General features: G+C 45.5%; 1 protein-coding gene across 1 annotated transcript; it reads right to left on the minus strand.

Moving 5' to 3' along the window:
• Positions 1-2,218: 2,218 nt before the first annotated feature.
• On the minus strand, positions 2,219-19,849 carry SNAPC1 (small nuclear RNA activating complex polypeptide 1). The gene is made up of 10 exons (XM_019518371.1): positions 19,683-19,849; positions 15,345-15,504; positions 13,405-13,545; positions 11,888-11,992; positions 10,017-10,175; positions 9,438-9,512; positions 7,664-7,726; positions 5,923-6,067; positions 4,344-4,421; positions 2,219-2,296 (listed from the first exon to the last, which is right to left on the minus strand). The coding sequence occupies exons 1-10, from the start codon at positions 19,808-19,810 to the stop codon at positions 2,262-2,264; spliced, it is 1,089 nt and encodes a 362-aa protein (XP_019373916.1). The 5' UTR covers positions 19,811-19,849; the 3' UTR covers positions 2,219-2,261.
• Between the last annotated feature and the right edge of the window lie 3,491 nt (positions 19,850-23,340).

Consider the following 23,340-nt stretch of genomic DNA (forward strand, 5'->3'; position numbering starts at 1 on the left):
TGCTCAAGAGGAGTTGGCTATGACATGGGCATCCAGCAAAACTGGATGGGCATCCCTCCACAATATCAAGTACAATACACTTCAGGACTAAGGGTGAACCATTCAAGAAATATACGTTTGCTGATGAGGTCTTAAAGAGAGACACACCAGTGAACTGGTAGAAGTCACTTAAGAACCTGGGTCCAGAAACTACTGAAGTGATAATCTATCTCTTAACAGTAATGGCTTCTGCAGGTGTAGAAAGAATATTTTCTTCCTTTGGATTAATTCATTCAAAATTGGGAATTCACTTGGGACCTGAAAAAGCAAGAAAGCTTGTCGTTTTTTTCTAGTGTATGAATACACAGGAAGAGGAAGACTGAGTTTGCTGTGTAACTCAGTATTTTAAGTTTCTCATGTTGACCTGGCTGAAATAATCTATTTAGTTTTTGTTAAAAACACATTTCACATAACTAAAATAGTTAAAAATTAAAAAATGCATGCTTGTTTTGTTAAAATAATTATACGTTTGTTGTTGAAGAAAAAGATCCAAAATACCTACGCATGTTATTTTAGTTAACTAAAACAATGTCATAATTCAGTATTCTGATGCAACTTGAAAATTATTCTGAAAAAGTATCAAAATAAGTCATTGCTTTAAAATGTATACGGTGTACCTTCTAAAAATGAAACCTATATCTGAGAACTCCGAGTTCTGAATAATATGCATTAAGGCTGTATCAAACAACAAGAATGCATTTTTTGTAGAAAACAATGATTCAAACTGAGGCTTCCTAACCAGCAATTTAAATCATGATTTCAATCAAATCCACTCCGAGACAGAGTTCAACTAAAATTCCATCCCCTGAATTATACTTAGTTCTACCGATCGGTATAAGAATAACCAGGTCTTCTCAGTTCTGCTGTTCTTTGGGAAGCTCCCAAGTACCCAGTAAGCCAGGGCTGTCCAACTCCAACACTGGAGCAAAGCAGCACCTGGGAGCTGGATGCGGCCCAGGGGCCACCTGCTGGACAGCCCTGTGCCAAGCTGCCGGAGCTATCCTGCCAATCCATAAAGACAGCACGGTATTAGTAAGTACTGGAAGTGAGAATATACAGCTACAAAGGCTAGGAGCTTCTCAAAACAATAAAACGTATGGTTGATAAATTGATAGATGAGGTACCCAGGTTTTCTTCTCAGGGAAAAAAAAATCCTGTGTCACTGGTGAGAAGATTTTGAAGCCCTCTGTTTATGTTTATTATGTATTTTAAATACTTATCACTAGACAGGAAGTCGAGTGAAGGTCACCACCAATGAATCCCATCTGAAGGTTACCCTCTCCGCTCTCCAATTCAGCATCTGCTCTCTACCCATGTCACAGGATATTGGGCAAACTGGAGCTATGGCCTGGTCCGGTTAATGGCAGTTCTTAAATACTATGCCGTGTGAATCCATAATGCTTACAGAGGCTGTACACAATGAAATGTAGCACACAAATTTAGTGAAAAATAAATTTATTGCACTTAATACTTGTAAGTGATCCCCATCATTACAAAGCTTTCACAGTTTGTAAGGAGAAAACAGTGTTTGTCCACATATTACATCTATTTCAAAGGCCAGGCGATATTTTGTTTTGTTTTCAGTAGCTTCTGCTAAAAAAAAAAAAAAAAAAAAAACACAGCTTTTTAAAGTCACCATGAGTTGTAACCAGGGATCCTGGTGCTCTCTGATTAAAAAAAAACACCCCAATTTTCAGATTGAAAAAGTAACCCAAAATCCACATTGTCCCATGATTAAATGAAACACCACTATATGCACATTTCTATATAAATTAGTGGTGTTTCATTTTAAATCACAGAAAAATGTGGATTTTGGATTAGTTTTTTTAATCTGAAAATTGGGATTTTTTTTTTTTTTTTTAAATCAGAGAAAACCAGGATCCTTGGTTACAAAACTCATAGGGTAAAAGCTAAACAAAACAAGCAGCACTCCTCTACCACTCCCAACTTTAGCAGAGCACAGGTACCTCTTAGCTTTGCTTCTTGGAAGATGTCACTTACAATACAGGGTATTTTGAGGAATGGAAGTCACAATTTATATGAACATAGCTTGCAGGTCTAACCTGAGCACTGTTTCTTGTTTTGTGCCTTCAACTTGATACGGGTGCACATTACAGAACCACCAACATACACAGTGTAACTTATTATTTTGAATATTAATATTCTGTCTTATTTTTATCGCTAGACACACACATACACAAGAAAGTCTCCAAATGTACTGTTTAACGTCGTCGTCTTCTCTTTGGGCGTGGGACCTCTGAAAAAGACATGCAAACAGTTCAACAGCTTGTTAGATTACTTGCTTTTATAAAAAGAAAGCAAAATAAAAACTCATAGCTTACAATTCAATATGTTAGAGAAGTCAAAAAAGCAGCAGCCCAGGAGCCCCATGTTATATTTTGAAAGTTTATTCAAATCAATACTTTGCAAACTCTCTCTGCACATGAACGCCCAATGATTGCCGGGCTTCGTGGATGGAGCACTTCATGAGGCTGGGTCGCAATGTTTTGCCTTCTCTTTGCACAAGGTTTTGTAACAAAAGCTGTTTACCACCTGAAATCACATTCTTAGTTGATGCTGATGCCCTCCATTCCTTCCTGGCTATTTTCTTCTACCTCACTGCTCAAGACCCATGACTAATCCGTCTAAACTGCAATTATTATATCTTAGACCAGCCAATTACATACACACAACACTAGCTACAATTTAATGAGCTGATCTTCAGAGGAAGTTGTACCTTCGCAGCTCTCTGAAAACACCTTCCACTGTAGAGGCAGTTACAGGTGTGCTGCCTCCCCCAGAATCCATTTTTAACAGAGCTCCTATAAACTGAACCCACAGGGGCTCTTTTTCCACATGTTCCTGCTGCACAACCACCCCAACATTTTTTGCTCTAAACCAACTTGGAAAGATGGGTGTACACTTCCAGTTAAAATTAAAAAAAAAAGTCTGCCCAAAAGCTGTCCATCACCCTTCCACTTCACTCTTCTTTCATACTACAGGTCAGATCGCCCTCTCCGTTCGGTCTACGTTAAGTACAACAAAACAGGCTTTCTGGCTGGAGATATCCATTAGAGGAATTCTTCACTGATCCCAGCACTTATTACCCAACCCTCTGCTCCCTATTCTGGAGGAAAGGACATGACAAACTATAGCTCTGTTTTATATAACATTCCTTTGACAAACTAGTGCTGCTCCTCTCAAGCTTCAGGAGGTACATTTCTACTCTATTCCCATTCCATTGTGTCCCAAACACAAGATTGAGGCAGCAAAAAATAAAAATAAAATAATTTTAGATAAGAGATATAGTCCTTACTCTGGATGTAAATCTGGCCCTTGATACCTGGGTTCAACTTTGCAATGAGAGACAAAAGGACCCAAACAGGAGACAAATTTCAGCTTGCCTCACTCCCACAACTGTGAAGCTAGCCACGGCTACGTTGGCCTATGCAACAAAGGGAGCCCGGAGATTGCCATCAACACCTAAAGAAAGGACAACTTCCTTGCTGTTTCCCAGTTGGTCTAATAAAAAGGTATCATTTTGGAACCAAGAGTTCTAGTTTTTTGTATATCAACACCTAAGGCACTCAGAACACTTGAAAGATTTTAATATGATTTTAGTGTCCGGCTAAATGTTGCTAAGAATAAGCACTCTCCTTTTGATCGAGTGACCTCTTAATTCTGACCATGCTATATTGAAAGTTACATCACAAAAGATGCACAGAGCATACAAGACTTTATTACTGTAATTCATGCATTTGCAGGATAGCCTGTAAAGCCTCATGCCAAGTACCTGCTTTCTTATCCTACAGTAGGGAAACATTTATAAAATTCGCCTAGTTTTGACAAGGCTATAAAAAAAAAAATGGAACTGTTGCAACAATACAACGAACAGCGTCCCGAACAACCTGCCTTCTATATGTTGAAAGCTGAAAAACATACGTGCTAAGGTAGTGCTTCTCAACCTTGTTAGACTCAAGGCACGCTTCAGAAAAATGCCAGTTCTTAATTTTTGTAATCACAGAAAAAATAAACCAAATTTTCCTGTTACAAAGAATTCAGAAAGACCACAATAGGTCAAAATGTTTTTAACACTTGGAATTCCTATTTGAAATATCTGGGTTTGCCCCGTGAACCATGTTTAGTGCTAACTTTGGTGACACCCCACAACACCCTTGAAAGAATCTGAAGGTGCTTCAAGATGCTACAGCATCCTAGTTGAGAATCACTGTATTAAAACAAATACAAGATGGTAAAAAGTTATAATATACAAATCTTCAAATTCATTAGGATTTTAGTCATACCTTCTTCACTGGAACTATCTTCTTCTGGGATTACAGGCAGCTTCTTTTTCCCAGAAGTGGTTTCCTTCTTTATTACACCTGCAAAGACATATTTGTGGAAGAATGTCACCAGTGACAGATGTTTTGACAGATCTGATCAAGCAGTCCAGAAAAAGCAGTGCTTATTCAGGCCTGAATGCGAGAGGAAACCTATAGGTACCAGTGATTTATTAGCACCTTCATTAGGTTAACTGCATACAGTTTGTATAGTAGCAACTAGGATATAAATTTAACACATGCTGTAGAAACTTTGAAAGGAAAGTGATTAAGAATGAGGAAGTATCACAGTTAACACACAAAGCACCCAAAGTAGAACAGAATGGGGCTGGAATAAATTACTAAAATAAATTAAATAGTTTAGTAGAACTACTCAGGAATCTTCTGACAACCTTTTTTCCAATCAGCATGTCATCTGTCAAAACTGAAGTCATTTGTAAGTGAGAATGAATTTGGCAACTTCAAAATAAGGTTTGTATTTTCCAGATGAAAAAGTTTAGGACTCCCCTCTTCCCCCAGTGATTTTAATTGGAAAATTCTAGTTAAAATTTATGCTAAAAAGGTTAGAAAAATCAAAACTGCAATACTGCAATGGCTAATCTGATTTTGTTTTCTCAGATTATCTTTTGAAAATTTTTAATTCACTAGATATCCTGCTTCAGAACAGGAAAACTCTTATCCTTAAGCTTTATGAAACTGTTAAAAAATAAGGTTGAGCAATTAATGAAAGACTCATTAAAAATTATACCAACGAATAGAAGGAATGCATGGAAAAAAACACAACAATCCAGACGACATGCGATCTAGGACAGTAAGTTAATTAATTTAGTGAACTACTGACTTATTTTTGGAATATGTGAAGATCAACGAGCAGACCAGAAGAGACATAAATTCCATCTAAATCCAGCATCCTGTTTCTGACTGCCTAGTATTAAGAGGAAGTTAGGAATGCCATCACAATACGGAGATATTGGATAATCCAGTCCACCCAACTGGGTCTCAGGCTTATCTCAACTTGTTACTACATACCTTTGCTACTGAACTCAGAGGGGATAAGCAGATGCTAGATTCTTAAATGGAGTAAATTCATTCAAGAACAAAGTAAGAAATTGGTAAGGTAGAAAAATCTGCATTTGGGTCCAGGCTTATCTATTGATGCTTTCATGAAGGAGGGCCACCCTAGTCCAAAGGAGGAGAACTGACAATGGTTGGACAGTCTGATTCTGACGTCTGACACTCTGGTTAGCAGAGAAAAAAAGACTTAAAAGCATTTTTTCCACATTATTAACAGTAAGAAAACATTTTGGGAAAGAGAACTACCAAGAGGACAGATGAGAGTTCATGTTAGTCACAGTATCCTCCCAGTCTCTACAAGCCTAAGAAGGGAGAAGACAAGTAAACGAGATGTGCTGGTAAGGGAAGTGACAACCATAAACATTTCCATCACCATTTGCTGGTAAAAAGAAGTTAACCCAATTGTCTTGTCTAGCAGAGGAAAGAACAGACTTCCACCTCTAGCACTGCTAATAAAACAAAGATCTACCTCTGCTTGCTGGAGAGCTTTTCTTCCTTGTTGACTGGGGCCTTTTTTGGTTTCTTTTCTCTTTGGGAGATGCCAGTTTTCCCTGATCAGACCCCGATTCAGAAGATTCTAGCTTAACTTGACGATGCCGTCTTGATTTGGAGACCTAAAACCCAGACAAGGCGATAAGCAATAGGAAAGAACCTAGCTTGCCAAGCATAAATACCAATACAGTCAGTAAGTGAAACACTGAACAAATGACTGGATCTCATCCAGCGAGTAACATATTTGTCTGCTACCTAGTGATCACAAGCTCCTAAGAACTGAAGACAGTGAGAGCAAGCCCCAGCATGTTTAAGTGAAACTCCCAAATACTTCAGGTGTTTTTTGGGGGGGGAGGGAGGGAATCTCACTCCATCAAGCATTACCATTTTAGACAGTTTGGACTGTATACTCCCTTTGGGCAATGGTGTGTTTTTGGACATTCATAAAGGAATGCACTGACCTTTTCAGAGGAATGAGATTACCCTATAGTAAATTCATTTCGTACATAGTCACCTTTAAGCAAAACAAGCAGATCAAGATGACGCACGATTTGGCAGCTTCAGGCTACAAATGGAGGTTTTACAGTCTACTTTAAGATGAACCCTTTTTCTTAGTAAAGCTTTAAAAGAAAGTGGTGGTATTTGCTTTCTCAGGCAGCGACTGTTTTAAGAGCACTGCATTTGTTATTGCCAAAGAACAGATCCGCACCCACATAAAATGAGAAAGACAAGCCCAAAGAGACTGTAGGAGTCCATCTGCATCACTTCAAAGTTTTAACAGTTCTAGTCATATATCATGTGAAATGCGACTCATACGCACCCTTTTTCTCATACAAAAACCCCCAACAATCCAGTTCTAATAGCATTTTCAAAAATTCCCAAGGGACCTGGAAGCTTGTCTCTCTTTTAAAAGTAACTTATTGGCTTTCAAGTCCCAAAACTTTTGAGATACCAAGGCCTTAAGCACTCAAACCCACAAAAGCACTTCAGCACAGAAGTGGGATTTTAAGCAAAATGTAGGCACCTAACTCCAAGAGCACGATCCATTAAACCATCCTCCGAAGCCACTCAGGCACCCAAGTTTTCACCACAAAACTTCCATGAAAGGTGTTTAGATGGCTGCCATCTTCTTGAGCTGAGGATCTCAGCCCCTGCCTCAGCCCCCCAGGCTATTTTGGATTCATAAAGCAGTCGTCCTTGAGCCTAAAAAAAATCTCTCAAGGGTTCTAATCTAATAGAGACCACAGTCATATCTGACATTCACTGTTACCTCAATTCATTTTATTGGTAAAAAAAATTGAATGCAATGAACTGCCAGCAGACAGTTCACTCTGAGAATGGAAAGTCATGGAAATCTTTTTCAGCCTGTGCAGAGTCACCAAGCAAAAACAAGCAGGCAAAACTCTGTTCTCAGTTGGCTGCATATGCACAGCTATTGAGAAAGGCCAATTTGTCCCAGCAAACACAACTTTGGTACCAGCCTGGTCACGTGCCAGACTGAACTCAACTTGCTTCTTTGCCTCTCACTTCCACAAATCCAAAAGGAGCCCTAAAAAGTCTCTAAAACTCTTGGATTTTGTGCTAACGTTGGGTGCTAAGATCAGATACCCCAAACAGACAATCAAATTAAAAAGGTGCCTTTTGAAAAACCTTTTTTCTCATCGTTTGACACTACGTGAGTTTCCAAGGCAATTCCCTCTACTAAGTGGCATGCTTACCTCAGCAACTGCTGAATAGGACTTCTGTTTGATTTTAGCCAATGCACTTGCTCTTTCAGAACCCTGCAGAGAAAGAAAAAGATAACCGATACTAAGTTTGGGGACGAAGACATGCTGTGGAGACTAGCAAAGAGCATTTAACCCCTCTGATCACAGAGTGGTTTCCTAAACTGGGGAACCATCATCACTAAATTTAGAGATAAGGAAACTCAGGGCAGACGGCAAGACTTACCCAAGCAGATAAGAGCACATTGGAGAATCCAGATCTCATCTCCTAACAGAGTTGCCAACCCAAGAAATATTTTTTACTGACAGGTCTGCAGGTTTCGTACTGACAGCCAATTTTTTTTTTTTTTTTTTTTTTAATTGATATACATTTAATATACTGTAAATGAAACTTCTGCCAGGCCTCAGTTAGAAGAGCCATGTTAAAATTTCAGGTTTAACTTCAGCTATAGTAAAAAAGTTTGGTTGTTCATAAAACATTCACAGTCAAATTTCTTGGGTTAGCAACCCTGTTTGACTACAGCAATGGTTTTACACTGTCTTGCCCCTGGCCCTAGCAGGGACTCCCTACTCACCCCCAGATCCTGATGTTCCTGACTGCACCCTGCTCCCCCTCATCCTCACTCAGACTACCCTCCTTCTCCCATCCTGGCACAGACCCCGCAAGAAGCCTACCTGTAACCCAAGAATATTAGAGAGAGCCTGGAGCACAGCAGTACCAGAATATGGCTGAGGGAATGCTCCTTGCAGGCTACTGTGCTGCCACACAGACGCCAAAGTACTGCACACCACCCATCACAACTTCATTCAAGCTCTGACTGCTTAGTGTTTTTACTGACAGCTACAGCTGTCCCCACCCCACCCCCCACCCACACTTTACTGGAAGACATTTTTAACTTGATTTTTTTACTGACAATTGGCAAACCTGTCTCCTAATCATGAGCCTTATGCACAGGACAATGCTCTCTCAGCTTTGTAGTTTATTTGTGTTCATATAAAAGGTGAACCTCTTTACCTTTGTATAGTCCAGTCATTTGATGAAGGGCCTCAGAACTCTCCTGCCATGACTTTATATACACAAGGAAACCTGTCATATCACGACAAAGTTTCTTCTTCCTCATGATCAATTACAAAATATAAAATGCATGACAGGCTCACTCTGTTGGAAGGAACTAGCTATACCTCAGGTGGAGTTGGCAATGTGGAAGAGTCTAGATGTCAGTACTTCTCAGTATGCAAACTACTAGACTACAGAATTGCTCAAAGGAAGCGATTTCCCCATTATCAGATAACAAAATTCAATAAGAGAGCACGAATAAGTTAGGAAAGCTGCTTGAGAGACAGAGACTGCAGGAGAGAGATCTTGCAAACTAAGTCACAGGCAGAGAACATTAAGCATGTAAAATATATGTCGCTAAAATAGTGTTCCCTTCATTAAAATAAAGTGTCCAGCTTCCAGAGAAAAGCAGCCATGGCTTTGGTTTCTTCACTGTTAAAAGGGCCTCCACAATGCAAAAGATCACCTCTACAAAGTAAGGTCAGGACCTCTCTTACTAGTGAGCTTACGTCACAACAGAGAGGAGAGGGCTGTACAAACACCAGTGGTACTTCTTCCAGTATTGCAAATGTACTTAAAGGCCTCCTATCCTAACACCAACCCGACCCATCTTACCACTATTTAGCTTCCCAATTTTGTCAAAGATAGACAGGGTTTAACTGTGGAGCAGAGCATTCAGAGTTAAGAGATTATGTAGCAAATGTTTCTTACTTCTGATTCTTGAGAATTCCCTTCATCCGGCTTCTCCGTCAATTTTTCATTCTCTTTAGACTTTAAGAGTTGATTCTGAAAGCGTACAGATATGCAATATTCATTTGACACTTAAATACAAATCAATTTTATTATGCAGATTTCTTAGGCACCATAATTTATAGATGCCAACATAAAATGTATAAGATCGATTAATGTTAAGAACATAACCATTTCTCCTCCCTCCTTGCTCATTCTAAAAAGTCTTTACTTAAGAGCACAGTCATGATGCTAGGAGCCCAAAGCAGCAGTTTACAGCACAAATATTCAAAGTTTACAATGCAATTTTTTCTGTAGATTCTTACTCCCAGGGCTCATACTTCAAAAAGTTATTCTGATTACCACAGAACTACCATTACAGGGGCAAACAGATAATGCATTACTCACTCAAAATCTTTTAAAGGAAAAAAAAAAACTTTAAAATTGAAATGTCTCGTCTACATACTCTGGAGAGGTCATCATACATTTAGGAATAAAGTAAGCTTTTACATATTCATACCATGATTACCTGGTGCCAGGATGAAAGCCACAGGAACCTACCATTTTGTCCTGCTGCCACTGCTGATATTCCAAAATAATATTGTTAACACTAATTACAAAGTCATTCTTGATCAAGCTCAGAGCCTTGTCTGGTTGGGATTTGTCAGTAGAGATCATACATTTCATTTTCTGATAGTGGTTGTGAACATTCATAAATTCCTAAAACAAAAAACATCAGAAGTTTTGTTTGAAATGAGTTGCTGGGATACCAAATGTTAAGTTTGATTGAAAAGGCTATATATTCAAGGGTTTCTTTTCAATGACACTGAACTTGCAATTATTTTAAAAGGAATTCTTGTTAAAACTGGCTGATCAGCTGCTAACAGAAGTAGCAAGTCGCAAGAACACAATTATCTAATATCATCAGCCTACCTACCCCACCAGGAAAGCAAAGAAAGAATACATGTCAAGAAGAAAACTCAGTGGCACTGAATGTGTGGGGCATGTAGCAATTTCATTTCTCAGAGAGATTTTAAGATTTCCTGTCCTGTCATTAGCTACTGATTTCAGTGGAGCATATGTAGAGGAAAAACAAGCCAAACTGGAAGACATCTCAAGTTGGATGACTGATCTGGATGAATGGGCAATGTCATGTTAGGAGGAGATTCCACCCTGCTGCGACATGCTAGGATGTGTTTAGCTGAGTTTAACAGATTATAAAACTTTATTAAGAAAATGTTCAAATGGAAAATGGTATACAATACAGTACAGTTAGAGGACCAGGCCCTTGCGCATGGTAATCACATTTGTACCCAACTGTGGGATGGCACAACACTCTTAGGAATTTTATTAAGCATAAAGTCTACATTTGCCTGGGGTACGGTACTATTAAGACACTCCCCATCCCCCTCCATTTTCCTGCATTTTCACAGTCCCCGAGCTATTTCATGGGGACCCGACCAAATTCGCAGTTTCCGCAAAATCACATAATCGTGAATTTGGAAGCTAGGTGTAGGTAAGTGGGAGAGAGGACCTCACCCATGGTAACCACATTAATACACAGTTGCAGGATGGTCAGGCAGTTACGGTCTTTAGCATGCAGTCTACATTTGCCTAAGAAAAAGCACTGTTAGTAGCATTTTCCCCACTTCATTAGTCTATAGTATAAGGCCGTGGTTCCCAACTTTTTGCTGCGACCCTAAATTGGCCACTAACAGGACCTCCTGACCTGGTGCCATGGGGGCTGCTGAGAGCAGAATGCAGCAGCAGCAGCAGCCCAGACGCAGGGGAGCCACCACTGCCCCCTTTGTGCATGGCGGCTGCGCCCCTCCTGCCTGCCACTCCCAGGCTGTGTGCATGTGTGCGCAGACCCTTTGCAACCCTACTGAGGACCCCTCATGACCCTGATTTGGGTCACACCCCAAGGTTGGGAACCAATGGCATAAGGGAAGGTTCTCTCTGAATCTGTCCCTCCACTCACGTCCAGAAGCTGATCTTAGCTGGCTTTTTCCACTAAAAAAGCCAACAAAAGGAGGAAATGAGCAATGGTTAAGAGTAAGGAGCCTGCTCTGACTGACTACACACAGAGTATCGATATGCCCATCCTCCCTCCCAACAAGGGCAGCTGGAAAGTGAAAATACAAGGTCTCTTCTCCCTCTTGCCCCTTCCCTGAGAACTGCCTTTTAGTTCTGAGCCTGCAAGTCCACTTGCAGCTTTATAGGTCTATAAAACACTTTGCACACAAATGGCAAATGTCACTGCCCTGCCATGAAAATGAAATACAGTGTTTCAGAATGCATAGCTAAAATGGTGATGCACATGTCCTCATTTCTGTTCCAGCCTAAGGTTCACAAAGGACCAGATTATACCAAACAGAGAGCGTCAGCTTTTGGACAAAAGCAATTTATCTGTAGCGTAAAAGTTACTGTACCTCCAAGGTATCACTAGTGATCACGCTGCTCACTCGGTTACTCAGCTCCCGGAACTCTTCTTTCAGTTCTGTCTCTTCAACCCTTTTCTTAACTCTATAGGACAACTACACAAAGCCAGGTGCATTTCAGAAGACACAATAAAGCAAATGCTTCAACATTAGAAAGTTTCTTGCCAGGATAGTCAAAGATGAGACATGCTGGAAGATACAGATCTAAAAGCAAGCTGCCCTGACAATCTACGTGGGTTTATTTTCCTGCGTTCAGCCTTGCAGTCATAGCTTAATGGCTCTTTTGAAGCCATTTTCAAGACTGATGTTCCAACACTACACGAATCAGCTATCAGACATTTAACCCAGCACCCAAACTTAGAACAACTCATTTCTGCAGATTAAAAGCCATTGCAAATTGTAAACCTGTTGGAAGAGTATTTTTTTTCTAATATCAACTGGGTTTTTAAAACAAAATGTATGGCAAGTACATCTCAATTATACTTTAAAAGTTGTGAGTTATATAAAGCATTTGCACCATGGAGTATGGCAGGGACTGGTCTGTTCAGCCTGCAGCCACATCCTGCCTGTGAGAGGTAAATTTGTGACTCACAAGCTCCCAGTTGGGCACCACCCCCACCTTTGCTCTCCTGCTGCTGCACAGCAGCCTCCTGGCTCCCACAAGCAGCACAGCCCCTGGGCACAGGGTCTTGCAGCTGTGAGGGGGAGTGGGAGGGCATCAGCATGGTGCAGCTAGCAGAAGGAGGTGTTGGCAGGGTGGCAGGGGCCTGTGTGGTATGCAGACTGGGGGGGCTTGAGGCCCATAAAGCATGTTGACCCTGGCAAGTTGGACAGCCCTAATGGTGGGTGCTACAAGTGGCACAGGCAGCCTGTGTGTGTTGCATGTGGCAGACCAGGGAGAGGACAGGCAGCACTGTGGCAGATTGGGCAAGGAGCAGAAAGCAGAGCAGCTGACTGGGCAGGGGAAGCAGATCAGAGTGGCACTCAGGAAGGGTGTAGGGTTAATTTGTGGCACCTTTGTCAAAGAGGTTGGCCCCCATTCATCTGTGTTATGGACTGTTGCTGCTGCTGGTTTGCCAGCAGAACTATGGTGGCAAAGGCCCCTAGCAGAGATGCAGGGCATGGTAGCAAAGCGGGGGTGGGGGAGACAACACAGACAGGAAAGAGGGGGATTTCCTGCCAGGTTTACTACGCCACCTCCCTAAATCACAAAAGCTCCGCAGCAGAAGCCTGCTTTCATCAGCACAGCTGGAACCACTTGGGGGAGTTCTGCCTGTAGAAATCTATCAGCTAGAGAGCAAGATATTTTCATATCCCTAGCCAGCACAGGCATGTTGCCAAAATTTTGCAGCACATAAACCAATGACAACTAAAAAATAACTAAAAGCAAGTCTCTTTCAGCACTGCTCAGCTCTTTCTTCACTGATTTTTAATTAAGTATTGTATAACAAATGGGAGACAGAGGGTGAGCTTCTGCAAATAGTTTTCTGTGGTTGAGAATAACTCACTAGTTTGGGCATGGCTGTGAAGTGGAATGCTTTGGCTAGTCGCAGCTTCCTATAAATGTAAGCTGCATCATAATGCTGAGCATCCACCAGATCCTGCTGGAACTTCTGGACTTCAGGCCAATCTCTGAGTGAAATTCTGATCTGAAATAAAGAAAAGAAATCCATGTTACTGATGCACGCATTTCATTCAACATAATATAATCTTAACTGATCCCTGAATCCATATCATGCCATGCCACCAGCTGGAAATCTTCCTGTTTAGAACACAAATATGACAGAAGTGACCTCAGGTAGAGAAAGAAGGCATTACCCCACTTAATTCTGTTGTGTTTAGTGGTCTAAGTTTAGTCAAGCATTTCAAAAACAATCAATGGAGCTCTTTGTAATGCTGATTAGTCTAGTCCTGGGGTGGGCAAAATATGGCCCACAGGCTGGATTTGACCTGCCAAATGATTTTATCCAGCCTGTGGCTGCTCCTCTGAAGAAGAATTGTATCTGGCCTGTGGCTGCCCTGGTTTTGGCACCTCTTGCCCTTCTCCATTCCCCATGCCAGCTGGCTGCAGCAGCCACCACTTCTATCCCTGGCCCAGCCCGCTCTGTCTCACTCCAAGGAAGGGGGTGCCAAGCTCCTGGCCAGACTTCTGCCTGGTGAGGCTGTCTGCACCCAACCCTGCAGCCCTTCACAGACCAGACAGCCTGCCTTCCAGCAAGTCAGAGCTCAGGTAAGGTTCTCCCTGCTGGCAGGGGAGGGGGTGCAGGGGAACGAGGACCAGGAGATGCAGGTTAACCATGCTCTGCCAGGCTGGAGCCTGGTAGGGGAGCAGGTGCTGCCAACATGGTGCCACACTCTGTTCCCACACACTGCTTCAGGCTGTGTGATGTGGGCACAGCTGGAGTGGCTGGCATGGCTCCTGACCCAACCCCAAGTCCCCAGCATGCAGTCAGGTGGGGCATGAATGGAGCCAGGCGCATTTAACGTGGCCTACAGCAGCGCGTAGGAACACAGCACCAGTCCAGCCTCAAGCTGGGGACTCAGGGAGAAGGTGGAGAAACAGTGCAGCACCATCCCAGCCAGACTTGGATAACCCATGGCTCCCAACCCCTGCCTCCTTGCACTCTCCTCCCCAACCCTTAACTCCCAGCATGCAGCCTGGTTCGGCAGGAACCGCTCCAGATTCACTCGTGTGACCACAGGCAGTGCACAGGAACACAGCATGGCACTGGCGTAGCTTTGTGCTAGGGGCAGGGAGAAGGGGGAACAAGGGTTAGGTCCCCCTTACCCAGGGGTGGGCAATTATTTGGGCTGAAGGGCCACCCAAGAAGTTTTGATGAGCTGTTGTGGGTAGGGGAGGTGGTGCTGACCCAGCCCTCAACAGCTCAAAGCTCCCTAAACGGCTCTCCAGCCCAACTAATTGCCCACCCCTGTTCTAGTTTCAATTCACATTTGGAAGAGCAAAAACTATTTAATTTGAAGTAAAGGAGAGTCTCCCACATAGCTCAGACGTGCACTATATTAAAGTTGTGAAACTACTTTAGCTCATGTTTTCTCCTCTGAAGCAACAGCTTTGCCACTATTTAAGCTCTCAGGGCACCTGTACATGTGCCTTCTCTAATCTGACACCCAATAATTACCATGGGGAGCTTCAAAGTGTCTTGCTGCCATTTTGAAGCATGGGAATGCTGAATACACATGATGCTGCAGGTGCTTTATTTAGAGCAACTCCTGAGAGCCACTCTAATTTAAGCACACACCCCCCCCCAACACCCACTCACACCTCGGAGAATGGGTAAAGATGTCCTCAGACTTTACTGTCTTAAAGCCTAGTTTTCTGAAATAGGCTATTTGCCTATAAAAGAGAAATAATAATCCTTTCCGGCTTTGGTAACAAAACACACAAAAAACACCTTAAAACAAACTTTTAAAACCCTAAAAAAATTACCTTCTGCTTTGGCTGACAAAGTTGTGTATTATACAATCCATACAGAAGATACAGTGCACCAACTCGAATCTGAAAAGTGTACGGAGGCAAGAAGTACTGACGTGCCAGATCCAAAGCTTTCTTTGTAAACTTATTCAACTCTAATGGCCTTATTCTACCACTAAACGGAGAAAGAGAGAGAGAGAAATGCATTAGAGAAAATAATGATGGAACTACAGTTTTTAAAGATGTTCACAATATACCAACAATCTGTATCAGAATAAATGTCCAATTTTAACTAGCAAGTATTCAAGGATAGTCCATCTTAAAGCTCTCAAATCTCACCATGTCTTAAACAAAGGGTCTACATTCTTAAAGATGTGATAAGCTAAAATCCCATACGGTGAGTATAGGATATAATATCCGAGTCTTCAGTGCTCCTGCATACAGCATTAGGTTCTTGCACTGCTAGGTGTTCTTTATATTACGCCTGGCCCACATGGCAAAGTTTTGTCCATAGATCTCAAGTGCTGTTGAAAAAGGCTCGTGTGTGTCCACACACAAGATGCCCATAAGATGGCAGATAGCATAAACATGCAATAGCTCTCAGTGCCTCAGACGAAGCACTTCTTACAGACAAGAGCAGGCTGCCAAGGTGGTAATCTCCAGACTTTGGCTCATGTCTGGGAACTGCAGTTATGTTGCTTGCAAAGATTGGCAGGCTGAACAAAGAACATTTTTCATCCCTTTGATCCTCCAGGACAGTCTTCAAGTGCTCTAGCAGAAACTTCCTCCTCTGCTCCTTTGGATGCCTGGATATAGAGCTTTGTCTCTTCCCCTATTATAAAGGACTTATTTCTGAGCAGGTCAGCAGAAACCATTACTGAGAACAGGTGGGTAACAAATAGGTCTAGGCATCTTCCAGGCCCCTGCAGCCTTTGGTCATCCTCTACAAGGAAATATTGTTGACAGCTACAACCACTATAGCAGCCGTGGGGCAAAAAATGGAGGATCTGGCTGCTGGTTGGACTTCCTTTCACAGCAGCCCCTATCCGATCTCCATGGAGGCTCCAGGGGCGCGACAGCAGGGGGCTGCACAACCGGGCTCTGCTGCAGCCTGGCCTGGCCCCACAATGTCATGCCCCCACAGTCTGCATGGAGACTGGCGAAGAAGGAGCTGCTCCAGGGCCAGGATCCTGCAGTGGCAACAGCTCAGGGCAGGGCAGGCCAGAGCTACGATCCACTGCCTGCACATCCCTTCCTGCGAAACCCTTGCCCATCACAGTGGATCACAGCTCTGCCCTGGCCCCACCCCATGCTGCCACCACCACAAAATCTCAGGGTCATCCTGACCCTGCCCACCCATCTTGCTCCCAGACATAACCCCATCCCAGCTGCTCAGCCACACACCCTGCCCGCATCAGTTCCACCCCTGGTGGTGGTTCTGGGGTGGACAGGCCAGGGCACCCAGGGAGCAGAACTAGGTCCCATGGTGGCAGCCAGGAGCCACCACCACAGGGGCTGCTGGGAAATGCAGTCTGCCACAGGTTCAACTTTGCCCACCGCTGCATTACAGGGATGCTTGCTTTTCCTCAAGTCAAACACTGCCATGAAACATTTCCATGGAGCACATGACTGTCCTGCTTGATTGGTAGCTAGGCATCTCCTTGCTGTTATATCCAGACTGCCAGAGTATGGTTTCATGAGTCAACGAGGCATTTCAACATCCCCAAGCAAATCAATCAACTACAGAAGAAAGTTCCCTGCTGCAACTCTTGGAAGAGGACCATGCACCAAAACATGCAAGCGTTATACATGTTATCCAGCCCATTAACATCCATAAACAAGCCTCTGTGATCCCCACCTCCTGCATTACCATGACGTGCCCCTTCCTATTGTCCTCAGAGGCCAGTGATGAGGGACAAGATAGGCATATGTGTCCCATCTACTGTCCCACCAGTTTTGTCATCTCATCACTTGCGACTCCTCAGCTATTTCCTCTACGTTGCTGATATCATACTCTTCTGCAGGAAGATGTGCCAGATGGCTTTGTACATCTGAGTGATGATGGTCCCAACACTGGACTTCCCAATCCCAAACTGATTTCCTAGGGAGCAGCACCAAGCTGGGGGTGCCACTTCACATATTTTCAATCAATTGTACTTAATTACTTTAAGTCAGTCTTATCTCCATGTCAGAGCACTAAAAAGGCAGGGGAAAACTCAACATACAACTTAAGAAAAGTTGCCTTCTACAAGCAAGTTTTGCACCCACCGCTGCTTCATTCCAGACCTGCAAAACTATGCAATCCCAAAGGTCAACTCTCATCTCTTAAACCCAAAACTGGCTTTGGGTGGTTTGTAAACAACTCCATAGCTCTTAACGGTTTGCTGCTGTTTCCACTGATTCTTCTTGTACATCCATTTTTTCTCCCTGGCTGCTCAGCATCTCTGCTTGTTGATCCTACTGGTCAAGTGATGAAGATATGAAGTAATGGCCTGGGTTCATAAAAAGGAAAGTCTTTATCAGACTGCAAAGTCCATCAGAATCCAACCTGGTGGAGGAAATATCTCAGGCAACTGCAATGACACTTTCCAGCTACAGTAACAATTTCAAAAACACCAACCAGCAGGCAAATGAAGAGAGTTATTGAAGAGGCAAAGACAAAAGCATTGCATGAGGATGATGCCTGTTGCTTAGAATTGTCTTAGGGCAACCTCCACATCCCAGACCACACCCCTCCCACATCACACTGCATGCACGGCAAATGCTTTCCCACTGGGTACTTCACACCCCACTGACTCGGTTACTTGTAGCAAGGATGCAGTGCCAGCACAAGCGCCATAGCACGTATGAGCTCTGGTGCCTTAAGAAGTGCTGACTGGTGTGGACTCATATAACTTTTGTCATGGGAAACTCCTACCATAGGCAAGGCCTTATTGCTAGAGGTGCACTAATACATCAGTCCAATATCGGATTGGCACTGACATAAAGAAAATTGTCTATATTGGAAATTGGCCTAATGCGGCCAATAATTTGGCTGACAAGTGGCCCGTGCATGCATGCAGCTGCAGCACAGCACATAGGCAGTGAGAAGCACAGCCAGCAGCATGGAGAGCTGTGCACAGCTGGTAAGTCAGTTCATGTGGAAGGGGAGGGGGGGAGGAAGGGAAGGGGTACGAGGGGGCAAATCAAGGTCCCCACAGTGAAGAGTGAGTGGGGCAGGGGCTGGGGATGAAGAGAAGGGGTGGCTCCTGTTGCTGTGTGCTGCTTGTCCGGCAGCTCCCTCTGCTCATCCGGGAGGGCATGGGGTGCATGTGCCCCCCCAAATCTGCATGGGGTGGGCAGCAGCAGTGCTGGGAGGGGGGCTATGGGGTGGCTACAGTGATTTTTGGGGTGGCTGCAGCCCCTGTCCCAGCACTGCTGCTGCCTGCCTGGCGCTGCCCTGGACCCAGCCCGTAGCAACAGGCCACCCCGCCTGTGCCCGGTGCAGATACAGGAGGCAAGTACTTATCCCCCCCGTACCTTTCTCAGGCTGCCCCCCCCCACACTCCATGACTCCCCTCTGCAGCTTATCTGAACTTAGCAGCGCTTCACTATTTTTTTTTTTTAACGTGGAAAAAAAACCAGAACAATTTCTGTTGCAAACAACTCAGAAAGCCGACGATGGGCAGAACAGTCGGGGCACTACAGATTCCCATCTGAAATCTCTGGCTAAAAATACACACACAGATGCCTCTTTTAGTTTGGGATCTTAGACATACAAATTTATTGTTCCATGTTAAGTACCCACGAAACACTCCCCCCCCGGACAACTCGGGCTAATTAAATATCATTCAAGTAAAGGACTCTGGGCAAGGTTTGTGTCAAAGCCCAGGATACTCAGTCCCACCCGGCTGTTTTTAGCATCTGGGCTTATCTTGCAAATTGTGTCAGGACCCCATTGTGATGCATGGGGGAGCAGTACCAGCCCCTAGGACCTAATCCTGGCGCATGGGTGCAAGGGGCTGGGACCCCATTGTGGTACATGGGGGGGCAGTACTAGTCCCTAGGACCCAATCCTGGTGAATGGGGGGCAGTGACCCCAAAATAGTGCACGGGGGATAGTACCAGCCCCAGGACCTAATCCTGGTATGTGGGGGGGCTGGGACCCCATCCTGGTGGATGGGGGGGCAGTAACAGCTCTCAGGACTCAATCCTGGTGAATGGGAGGGGCAGTGACCCCAAAGTAGTGCATGGGGGGTACCAGTACCAGCCCCCAAGACCCAGTCCTCTCACGCGGGGGCAGCCCCGGGACCACAGGGCCGGCTGCAGCCCAGGTGCTCGGCGCTGCAGGAGGCGGGGCGGAGGGGCACTCACTGGAAGATGGTGTGGAAGCGGCGCTGACGCCAGAGCTCAGTGAAGGTCTCGAAGCGGACGCTGTCAGTGGCCTGGAAGTCGTCGAGCAGCCGCTCGCAGTCCAGCTGTAGCCCCGGCGGGCAGCTCATCCTGGCAATCAGCAGCCGCAGCACTGCGCATGCGCCAACCCACCCGCTCCGCCCCACTGCACCTGCACTGCACCTCGTGGACGGCTCTGCGCATGCGCACCTACCCCCCGCCAGTGTACGCGTGCATGCGTACACGCTCACCCTCCCACCCGTTGATACTTTCTCCCTCCTGCCTGTCCTCGCCCTACTTCCCTGGGCGCATGCGTACACTTTCAGGCCCTCCGCTAAATCCCTCCCAGAGCGCATGCGCACACACTCATCCACTTCCCCACCCTCCTACCAAGGCGCATACGCCCATGCCCAGAATCCCACCAGGCACTCCCTCTCCAGCGCGCATGCGCACGTGCACAAAAACTCTTCCTGAATGCAGGGCTCAGGGAAGGTGCCTTTGTGCGGTGACTCTGGTGCTAGGACCGGGCACCTGCCTTCTGCCTGTGGCCATGTGGAAGCAGGGCTGAGCCCCCCAGACACCTGGTGCAGCCTCCTGGCGCTGGCAGGCTTGGTCCAAGGGCAGGGGGTCTCCCCCCGCACGACCTGTGTAAAGGAAGGGCAACGACGGGTGCTATCTTGTTGGAGACAAGGCCCATCCTGGCGTCAGGCCTTGCTCTCCGCAGCATCCTGATGCCTCCTCGGGTCCCCTCGGCGCCAGAAATAACGGTCTGGGTGGAAACGAGCCGCGATCCCGCACACGCAGCCCTCGTGGTCGAGGGTAGTCTTGCGTTGAGCATAGATGATGGATGGTACCTAAGATGAAGTTGGTTGCTTATTCCCGGTTCCTTTCTCAAAGCTAGTCCAGACCGCTCTCGGGGGCACACGCGCAGCTGGCTAGGAGCATTACAGACGCACAGACAGCCAGACTAAGCCTTTTATTATATTAATGGATATGGGGCTGCAGTTAGCAGCATGGCATGAAGAAACCTCACTCTGGGCTGGGCAAGACTCTGGTCAGGGATGTCTGGGGGAGTCCAGCGGTGCCACAGAGGTGTGGCGTGGGGTGGCCAAGAAGGATTTCCATTTCTAATCCCAGCCCAAAAAGAGTTCCTTATTCAAGCCTTTGTCCTTAGTAGTCGCTGGGGAGGGGGCTCTGAGTTGACAGCGTGGCAGAGCCAAACCGCACTTTGGGCCGGACAGTCCTCTGCTGGGGGATGCCTGGGAGAATCGCCCAGTGCCACAGAGTCGTAGAGTGGGGTGGCCCAACAAGGATTTCCATCTCTAATCCCAGCCCAAAAAACAGTTCCTTATTTAAACCATTATACTTGGCACAGTGGCTGGGGGGCTGTCAGATGGCAGCTGGGCACGGCCAAACCGCATTTTGGTCCAGGCAAGTCTCTGGTCAGAGATGTCCACAAGAGTCCTCTGGGGGCACAGAGCTATGCCATGGGGTGGCCCAAGAAGGATTTCTAGCTGTAATCCTAGCCCAAAAGCCTGTTGCTTATTTGGGTCCATATATCTAGCACAGGGGCTGGGGTGCTGTCACTTAGCACCCGGGCATAGCCAAAACCACCTTTTGGGCCGGGCAAGTCTCTTGTCAGAGATGTCCAGGAGAGTTCCCTGGTAGCACAAAGGTAAATCAAGGAGTGGCCCAAAAAGGGTTTCTCAGTATAATCCCAGCCCAAAAGCCAATTCCTTATTCAAGCCAATGCATTTTGTGCAGTGGGAATGGGGGGCTGGCAGCCTGGCACTGCCAAGCTGCGCTTTGGGCCAGGCAAGTCTCTGGTTAGAGGTGTCCAGGAGAGTGGCCCAGTGCACCAGAGTCATGGCGTGGGGTGGCCCAAGAAGCATTTCTATCTCTAATCCCAGTCCACCAACCAGTTCCTAATTCAAGACCATATATTTAGCACAGTGGCTGGCCTGGTATGGCCAAACCACACTTTGAGCCAGCCAAGTCTCTGTTCAGAGATGTCCAGGAGAGTCCCCTGGTGCCACAGAGGTGTGTTCTGGGGTGGCCCAACAAGGATTTGTAGCAATATCCCCAACCCAAAATCCAGCTCCTTATTCAGGTCCATGTATGTAGCACAACGGCTGGGGTACTGTCTGTTGCCAGCCTGGCACGGCCAAACCACACTTTGGGCTGGGCAAGTCTCTGGTTACAGATGTCCAGGAGAGTCCCCCGGTGGCACAGAGATATTTTGATGGGTGGCCCAAGCAGAATTTCTAGCCATAATCCCAGCCCGAAAGCCAGTTCCTTATCCAAACCCTTATACTTAGTGGGCGTGGGGGCTGTTAGTTGGCAGCCTGGCACAGCCAAACTGTGCTTTGAGCCGGGCGGGACTGTGGTCAGGGTTCTTTGGGACAGTCCCCCAGTGGCATCGACAGGAAATTTGGGGTGGTTTAAAAAGTATTTTGCCCCATAATCTCATCCTAATCTGACCTTCATTTAGGGTTTTGTGCTTGATGTGGGATATTATTTTACATATTAGTTAGTACATATGCATAGCTAATGAAATTCTCTGTCTTTAGGATGTGTCATTCATTAATAACAAGTTTTTACTGGGTGTGGATTAGCTTTGAAAAAGGAACCAGGAACTGGGAATAAGGAGTAAGAAACTGGGAATAACCCTCCCACTTCAGACTCATGCTAAAGGCTACTTCGAATCCCTCCCACTGCGAACAGTTGTGCTGGGTGAGGGGTCACAGAGAGCAGACGTGACACTACCCTCGTCACCACTTCTTTGCTTGCAGGCGGCTATAGACACCGGCCTGCCTGAAGTATTCTGGCCAGATGGCACCGGTGGGCTTGGATGTTCATGGTGACCTCTTGTTCCTGCACAGGCATATTTGAACAACCATGGGCAGATCTAGGATTTTGAAAAGGGGGGGCGGTGCAGACCATGCCATGCATCATTGCATATAACACGACCATTGGCGATGCGTAGGGGGTGCACGCAGGTGCACGTGCACCCCTTGAGATTGGCCACTGCTGATGCTGCCGGTGGTGCCTGCAGGCAGCTGCCACTCGCCACCCCTCTGCCCTCGCCGCCAAAACTGCCACCAGCATCTGTGGGTGGGTGGTCTCGCCACCCCCCGCCAACGCTACCGCGGTGGCTGCCTGCAGGAGCTCCCCGCCACCACGCCACCGCCACTGCCTGCAGGCGGTTGCCATGCCCCCCAGACTCCCGGGGCACGCAGCGTTCATGAACACACCATATAATTTTCTGCGGGGAAAAAGAAACTAGAAGCTTTACTAATCAGCTAGGGGCCTACTCAGCTGAAGATTGAAGCCAAAATAAATAGAAGTTTATTGGAATGTGTCCTCATTTGCTATATACTGTATTTACCGTATAGACCGTATTTTAAAAAAATTAGGCAATAAGTGCTCAAAAGATTTTATTTCATTAGTGCTGTAGTCATTGCGATTCAATGCACATCTCTTCCAGATTTGCACAAAATCAAACCTTCCTGAGCATCTTGACAGCACATCTAAAGCGTTGCTGAAAGTTATTTCCATGCCCGAGTTACTGTTTTTTGCTAGAGGTAAAAATAATTTGCAGGGCTACATTACCAGGGCCAGCGAACAGGCAGGAGAAGGC

This window comes from Gavialis gangeticus, unplaced genomic scaffold, assembly GCF_001723915.1.
Source record: "Gavialis gangeticus isolate Ggan-Ray unplaced genomic scaffold, GavGan_comp1, whole genome shotgun sequence".
NCBI classification, from domain to species: domain Eukaryota; kingdom Metazoa; phylum Chordata; order Crocodylia; family Gavialidae; genus Gavialis; species Gavialis gangeticus.

Coding starts and splice junctions, on each gene's coding strand:
- SNAPC1 (XM_019518371.1), bottom strand. CDS start 19,810: ATGAGCTGCCCGCCGGGGCTACAGCTGGACTGCGAGCGGCTGCTCGAC. Junction 11,993..13,404: donor TCACAGCCATGCCCAAACTA/GTGAGTTATTCT, acceptor GGCTTTGTGTAG/TTGTCCTATAGAGTTAAGAA. Junction 10,176..11,887: donor TCACTAGTGATACCTTGGAG/GTACAGTAACTT, acceptor TTTTTGTTTTAG/GAATTTATGAATGTTCACAA.